Below are 7,607 nucleotides of genomic sequence, written 5' to 3'. Positions count from 1 at the left end.
CCACTACCATCCTTGCACACGCACCACTGTCCTTGCACACCTGCTACCATCCCTGGGCACCCATCACCATCTCTGTACATCCATCACCATCCCTGGGTGTCCACCACTATCCCTGGATAATCATCTGAAAGATCTGTTGGGAGAGGAAGTGTCATCCCTCAGTGTAGTGTGTGTGTGTGTGCGCACGCATGTGTGTGTGTGTGCGCACGCATGTGTGTGTGTGTGCTTGTGTGTACGTGTGGGGGGGGTAGAGGCGTGCAAGGGGGCTGGATTAGATATCCTGCTCTGCCTCTGGACCCTGAGTGGAAGGGCTCAGGTGGGCTAGTCAAAGTTCCGTGGTGGAGCTGTTTGTGGAAGATGAGCTCACAGAGCTGGAGTTCTAGAAGGCCCTCCGTTGGCCTGGAGCCTGCCTTCCCCACTGTTCTCTTAACACCGGGTGCCTGGGGCCCTGGCAAGGTTGTGGGGGACATCCTGAGCTGAAGCAGGGTTTTGGGCCACTGCTGCTGCTGCCATTGTCACCATGGTCTCAGCTCTGCGGGGAGCACCCCTGATCAGTGAGCCCCCTTTCCCTTCTTCCTGGGGCTGTTAACAGGGGCCCTGGGTTGGTCTGGCCAGAGAGGGGTGGAGAAAAACAAGGTGGTAGTTAGGGTGGGGGTGTCCTGGCCTGGAAGAGTGACCAGCTGAAAGACAGAGAGAGAGAGAGAGAGAGAGAGAGAGAGAGAGAAACTCTGGAGCTGCTGTGAAATGCTCAGGATGGAATTCCTTTTAAGTCACTTTTCTACAAAAAAAAAAAAAAAGTCAAAAACAGTCCATGTGTAGCGGTCAATTTGGTTTCCTCCTCTACAACTTAGGGATATTAATCCCACTCCTTTCAATTGCTGAGAGGATTGGATAAGATTAAGTTAGAAAAGCTCTGGGAAAGGCCTGGCACAGTGTTCAAAGACTTGACAAACTCCACCAGGTTGGCTGCCTCCTCCTTCTCACTCCCCTCGCGGTGAGGAGAAGGGCTCATGCCCCTGTGGCCATGCCTTTTGTGGACTTGAGTTTCAGAAGCAGCCACAGAGCAGCTACTCCATGCCAGCAACTCTGCAGATAAATAAGACTGGCCACGGTTCTTCAGAAGTTAACTTTGTGGTGGGAAAGACTGACATCTATTCCAGCCTGGTGTGACAGAGGAGGTGGAAGATCGGGTGTGTGAGAGTGTGGGGGGTGGTGGCCTGCCAGGAGACTCTCACTGGGGAACACACCTCTGATGAGACCCTTCAAGTATAAGTCAGAGTTAACCATGTAGAGGAAAGGAGAGGGTGAATGTTCTAGAGAGCAAGGTCATTGTGAGAGAACAAGGTGGCATTGCCGGAACATAACGTGTGAGTGAGGGAGTGGGCCGCAGGGCTGGGCTGTGAAGGGTCGTGAAAGGCCGTGTGGACCTCGAAGGGGCAGTGACGGTGGGAGCCATCCAAGGTGTCACAGGGCTGGGCTTTTCATTTAACAATTTGTTCTGATGGATGTGTATAGAATAGCTTGGAAGAGTGGTCGAGACACGATACAAGACCATGAAGGAAGCCCGGATGGAGGTGTGAACCTAGGAAAGGACGGTGCTCTCGGAGGGAAGGTGGAATCCACAGGACATTGGGACTGATTGGTTGGAACTGGGTGAAAGATGTCATGGGGAAGGAGTGAAGAATGACATCCGTATTTCCAGTTTGGGTAAATGGGTGGCCTATCATGTCTTAAAGCACGTAAGGAAAGTCACAAGGCAGAAGCAGGCATTGATGGGAACAGTGGTTCTGTTTAGATGTGCTGAGTTTGAGGTGCCTGCAGGGCATTCAAGTGGAAGTGTCCAGCCAGTAGTTGCCTCTGAGGTCTTGGGGAAGATGCCACAGGGGTCGCCAGCCTGCAGGCGGTGGCTAACAGCGGGGCTGCCCAGAGGGTTTCCTCAAAGTGGAAGAGAAGAGGGCTCAAGGCAGGAAGGCCTTGGAAAGCAGATCAGCATTTACGGCCTGGGCAGAAGTGGATTCCACCGAGGATAAGGAGGAGAGTCAGCCAGAAAGGGAGGAGGAAACCTGGGAGAGGGGAGCATCATGGAAACCAGGAGAGGCAAGCCTTTCAACAGGGGGCAGTGGACAGCATGAGTACGGCTGAGAGCTCCCATAAGACAGAGCCGAAGGGGGCCTCCTTGGACCCGCAGAGCAGTTTCAGCACGTGGTGGTGGCAGGGAGGCCAATTCACCAGATTGGAAAACAAGTGGGAGGGGAGAAAGCGGTAATTTTCCCCAGGAGTTTGGGCGAGAAGAGGGGGGAAGAGACAAGGGAGTACCAGTCAGCATGAGACTTGAGGGAAGGCATTTAGAAGCTACAGACTGAGAAAGTCTCTACGAGCAGGGGCAGGAGGAGCAGGAGGGGAATGGTGCTAGCGCGCCGGGAGAGGAGGGACAACGGATGGAGCAAGGCTTGGAGATGAAGGACAAATCTAGAGCTTGGAGGGAAGATGGGCCTGCCTGGGAGTGGAGGCCCCGCACCCAAACAATGATGGGGTGGAGATGAGGGTGAGGAGGCTACTGATGAGTTTGCAAGTGAGCGGGGCTAAGGCAGAAAGAGGAAGAAATTCCACAAGTGAGGACCTTGCTTTTCTTAGTGCAGCAGGAGACCAGATCATGTTCCGGGAGCCAAGGGGTGGGACAGCGTGGCGTGCTCAAGGAGAATACCGAGGGTTTTCATTTCCCGTGAGGGAAATGGGAGAGAGAAATCTGAGCAGAGACAAGCGCGAGTACCAGGGCTAGTTGTAGTTCATAACAGAAACAACAACTCACTTATTTTTAGTGCCAAGAGCTAAGCTGTGCCCACGCCGTTTCTCATTTATTCTTCCAACAATCATATGAGGCAGGTGTTACTCACGTCCTCATTTTATAGAGGAAGAAACAAGGCTCAGGGAGGGCCCAAAGTCAGAGATGGAGCAAGGAGCAGAGGGGGGGTCCAAGCCGGACCTTGCTGCAAAGCCATGCCCTCAACCACTTTGTCATCCTCGGTGGCATTCAAGGTCCCGTGGAGGTTGGAGACCAGGGACACTCATTGGCACAAACAAGAGTTTGTACAACTCTCACTTTTTGACTCTGTGAAGGTGCAGAGGTCAAGAGGGGCATGGGAAGGCTTGTCAGAGGTGCTGGGCAGTGGGATAGGAACTCACAGAGGTGGGGAAATGCAGGTGAGGACAAGAAGCAGGGATGACCAGGGCAGAGAAGGGACTGGCTGAGACACAGTGGAGCCGGAGGGGACTAGGTCTGGGGAGATGAAGGAGCCCTGAGGCTGTGACACCTAGGTGCTAATGTCCTCTGTGATTTGGGGGACTGGCCACACACAGCCAATGATGACAGGGCAGGGAGGTCAAACCAGACAGGCAGGCTGGGCTTCCAGGGAGAAGGGTTTTTTGCAGGTTATGGTTTAGAAGGGGTGGTGGGGGTGGAGGAGACTCTCGGGACATCTCGGGGTCTTGTGTGTGGAGAAAGAGCAGCTTCCCCTTGAGCGGGCTATAGGGGAGCAGTGTTCTGGGGGAGACCTTGTTTCAGTTAAGATCTGGAGATGGAGGGTCAATGCCAGAAGGGCTGTCCCTTGACAGTTGGGCTGAGAGACCCATGAACACACCGCCTGGCCATGCTCTCCGGGAGCATCTGCTCAGTGGGGCTTTGGATTTATAGAACTTTGTCTCTATCCAAACTTTGCCCCTTCCTAGTTGTAAAATCTTGGGCCTCAGGACTAAATAATCTGTAACATGTAATATGGAGCTTACAATAGGTTAGTTTTCTTCCTGTTTCTGGCCTGGGTGGTGTGAAGCAGGATGGGGAAGGAGAGGGGCTGGTCTCAGGGCAGGGTGATGCCAATCAGGAATGCAAGGGGGCTGATACGTGCTGCTGGAGCCTGGCCTTCTGCCCACCCCTTCTCTCCTCTCCCCTTTCCCAGGGGTGCACTCAAGCCCTGTTTCTTCTCCTTCTGTGAGTGGACCGCGGAGGCTGCTGAGCTGCCTGTCATCCCAAAGCTCAGCTCTGAGCCAGAGTGGTGGTGGCTCCACCTCTGCCGCCGGCATAGAAGCCAGGAGCAGGGCTCTCGGAAGGCGGTGGTGCCCAGCTGGGATCATGTTGTTGGCCCTGGTCTCTCTGCTCAGCTGCCTGCTACCCTCCAGTGAGGCCAAGGTCTATGGTCGCTGTGAACTGGCCAGAGTGCTGCATGACTTCGGGCTGGATGGATACCGGGGATACAGCCTGGCTGACTGTGAGAACCCCTCTTCCTGGCTGGCCCTGGCTTCCCCACACCTCCCTGCCTCTTTCCCTCCCTCTATCCTTCTCATTCAAGGGCTGTGGCTTTGGGAGCTTTTAGAGCCCTTCTGTAAACCGAAGATGATTTGAGATGGCAGGTAGAGAACAGCTGGCACTGAGTTAAACACGCAGTAGGCAGGCAGCAGGCAACCAAATTGGAGTCACCCCTTCATTTTCCCCTGCTGCTAAAGTCAGGGTCGAAGGAAACAAGCAGCTCAGTCCCCTAAACTTAACTATGGCCACAAGGATCAGAAATTCCTTCTGAAATTAGAAGACAAACTGAACAGAGCAGTCATGTCAAACTTTTCAAGCTGGTGGTAGTTTAAGATGGCCATGTGGGAAGGGCAGTCACGCCGGGGCTCATCTTTCCAACAGGTCCAGCACCCTCTATAGATTCCACCTGGGTCTTCCAAATCTTGTTACTGAAGATTTAGCACTTGTAGGCTGGGCGCGGTGGCTCAGGCCTGTAATCCCAGCACTTTGGGAGGCCAAGGCAGGTGGATCACCTGAGGTCAGGAATTCAAGACCAGCCAGGCCAACATGGCGAAACCCTGTCTCTACTAAAATTACAAAAATTAGCTGGGCATGGTGGCAGGTACCTATAATCTCAGCTGCTTGGGAGGGTGAGACAGGAGAATCACTTGAACCCAGGAGGCAGAGGTTGCAGTGAGCTGAGATCATGCCATACACTGCAGCCTGAGCAACAGAGTGAGACTCTGTCTCAAAAAAAAAAAAAAAAAAAAAAAAAAGATTTAGCACTTGTAGATTCATTCAACAAATTTATTGGGCCCTACTATGTGCTGAACAATGAGATAATGGGAAGATTGCTGGGCTAGAAGTCAAGAGGCCTGAGGCCAGCCCCGACCCATGCTATTTGGTAGCTGGATGGGACCCTGGGTGAGTCGCTGTGCACCTCTAAGCCTCAGTTGATTGGTTTGCAAAGCAGGTGGGAGGGCACCTGCCCCAATCACCTTGATCAGGCAGGTGAGGCTCGGTGGAGCCAGCGTGGGACCTGTGCAGTGAGCACCCTGGTCTGGGGTGGCCGTAACTGTCTGACCCCCAGGCCTGTGCTCTGCCCTATGCAGGGGTCTGCCTTGCTTATTTCACAAGCGGTTTCAACACAGCTGCTGTGGACCACGAGGCTGATGGGAGCACCAACAACGGGATCTTCCAGATCAACAGCCGGAGGTGGTGCAGAAACCTCACCCCGAACATCCCCAACGTGTGCCGGATGTACTGCTCAGGTAGCTGGGCCTGGGCCCAGGGCTGGCAGGAGTCAGGCCCTGCATTAGCTTTTGTTCCATTCCCAGTTTAGTTTGCTACCCCCATCTCTAATTGAGGGTTCCCCCACATCAGGCTGGGCCCACGGAGGAGAGGGAGATGGGACAAGGGATGAGGGTAGGTCTTCCATCAGTCTGAATTGGGGTCCCAGATAGGAGACTGCCTTAGGGCTATAGGAATGGAGGGAGGATTGTTTCTGATGGAGGGGGAGGGGGATAGGGTTGTACTTGTGCTTCCGGAGTGGTTGAGACAGGATTGGATTTAGGGGAGTGGAGTGTGTGTGTGTGGAGAGACAGACAGACACATACTCTCTCACACACACACACACACAGCTGGATGTCTCCTCCTCTCTCATTGTGTTTCTCTGCCTATCACCCCAGATTTGTTGAATCCTGATCTCAAGGATACCGTTATCTGTGCCATGAAAATCACCCAAGAGCCTCAGGGTCTGGGTTACTGGTAAGTAACTTGGGCTGGAGCCCCGCCGCAGTGGTATGGTTAGGACTGGTGGGCAGCAGCAGGGAACAAACCCCTTTCCTTCCTCACTTCTGGTTTAGAGCCCACACTCTCCTTCCTGTTCTTCTCTGCGCAGTGACTGGCAAATGCAGCTGATATGATCTCTCCTCTTCCCTGTTCTCCATCCTCAGGGAGGCCTGGAGGCATCACTGCCAGGGAAAAGACCTCACTGAATGGGTGGATGGCTGTGACTTCTAGGATGGACAGAACCATGCACAGCAGGCTGGGAAATGTGGTTTGGTTCCTGACCTAGGCTTGGGAAGACAAGCCAGCGAATAAAGGATGGGTGAATGTGAATGTGGCTCTCAGCTCTCAGTGTGTCTGCAGGTGCTATGTCAGAGCTAGAGCACCTCCGTTTTCCCTCACCTCACCTCACCTGTCCGCGTGGGCTGGGCTTCCAGTGGACTCCAGAAAGCCCAGCACCAGAGGCTTACCTCCATTTCTGGTGGCCTGGGGGCAGGTGTTTGGGGGGGGGCACCAGTGCATTTTTTCTCTACCACACCTGGCAAAGTTTGGGTCTAGGGTGGCCAGATTTAACAAAACAAATACATAACAACAAAAACAGGATGCCCCAGTTTAATTGAACTTTGGATATACAACAAATAATTTTAAGCATGTCCAAAATATTGCAAAGGAACATATTTATATTAAAACTATTTGACATTTATCTAAAATTTAAACTTAATTGGGTGTCCTATGTTTTACCTGGCAACCATAGCTGGATCTAGGGCTGTGCACCTCTGGCTTGATTGGGAAGGTCCTTGGGACACTTATTTTCTGCAGCTTTGGTTGCAGATGGTGGTCACTGTGCTTTGGCCCTCCAGCTGTGACTACTAACACACACCCCTGCCACGCCGGGGTTGCTGCTTGGTCGCGGGAGAATGACCACCGGAGCTTCTGCTCTCACCTTGCTCTCTGGTGCCCTCTCGTGGCAGAAGATTCAAGTGCCGCTGATAGATGCGGTGCGCTCACTTTGCCCACTACTGCTAGGAGGTTGGAGGATGGGATGGGAGTGACCGTGGCTTTCAATCCGTGCAGTCTTTTGCCTTAGTCAGCACATGGGAAGCCCAGAAAAAGATAGCGCGGTCCCCTGCTAATCTGGAACGACTGCCTCTAAAGGAGGAAGGTGGGTGGGTCTCAGGATCACAGTGGATGTGGTGGCAACAGCAGCAGTTGCAGGGACAGGATGACGTGTGAGAAGCCTGAGCCCTGAGTTCAGATTGTAGATTCTTCTGGAAAGGCTCCAAAGAAATCTGCAAGTACTGAACTGTTGGTTGAGGCATGGCTGGTGACTCTTAGGGAGAGGAGGGGACGACAATGTCGCCCCCCACCATCCTCCTCCACCTAACTAATTCAGCTACCCTGAATGCTTCCGCGTCAGCAAACACCAGAGGGGCGTGGAATGTCCACAATTAGCGAGGCAGGCCAGTTTCCTTCCCCTGCTGGTCTGGTCAAGATGATGATGAAACTTGAGAGCGACTCATGCAAGGGGACAGAGTGGTGA

At 53.4% G+C, this 7,607-nt stretch overlaps 1 protein-coding gene across 6 annotated transcripts; it reads left to right on the top strand.

Moving 5' to 3' along the window:
* The first annotated feature begins 369 nt into the window (after positions 1–369).
* LOC129469847 (sperm acrosome membrane-associated protein 3) lies at positions 370–6,400 on the top strand. 6 transcript variants are annotated; one of them, XM_063629402.1, is made up of 6 exons: positions 377–554; positions 1,516–1,574; positions 3,954–4,262; positions 5,392–5,550; positions 5,968–6,046; positions 6,235–6,400. In XM_063629402.1, the coding sequence occupies exons 3-6, from the start codon at positions 4,127–4,129 to the stop codon at positions 6,299–6,301; spliced, it is 441 nt and encodes a 146-aa protein (XP_063485472.1). In that variant the 5' UTR covers positions 377–554; positions 1,516–1,574; positions 3,954–4,126; the 3' UTR covers positions 6,302–6,400. The 6 variants fall into 6 exon arrangements, with proteins under 6 accessions (XP_063485475.1, XP_055112975.2, XP_063485472.1 ...); XM_055257000.2 differs by lacking the exon at positions 1,516–1,574 and having other exon boundaries at positions 371–554; positions 5,431–5,550; XM_055256999.2 differs by lacking the exon at positions 1,516–1,574 and having other exon boundaries at positions 418–554.
* Positions 6,401–7,607: the final 1,207 nt, after the last annotated feature.

The sequence above is a fragment of the Symphalangus syndactylus genome, chromosome 20, assembly GCF_028878055.3.
Source record: "Symphalangus syndactylus isolate Jambi chromosome 20, NHGRI_mSymSyn1-v2.1_pri, whole genome shotgun sequence".
Classification (NCBI taxonomy): domain Eukaryota; kingdom Metazoa; phylum Chordata; class Mammalia; order Primates; family Hylobatidae; genus Symphalangus; species Symphalangus syndactylus.
Note: the sequence above shows the minus strand (reverse complement) of the source record. Positions and strands in the feature narration are given on the sequence as shown.

Bases quoted from the DNA above. Each gene is read 5' to 3' on its own strand.
- LOC129469847 (XM_055256999.2), top strand. From the start codon at position 521: ATGGTCTCAGCTCTGCGGGGAGCACCCCTGATCA. The intron at 4,263-5,391 runs GTGAGAACCCCT...TGCCCTATGCAG, and splicing joins GGGATACAGCCTGGCTGACT to GGGTCTGCCTTGCTTATTTC. The intron at 6,047-6,234 runs GTAAGTAACTTG...CTCCATCCTCAG, and splicing joins CCTCAGGGTCTGGGTTACTG to GGAGGCCTGGAGGCATCACT.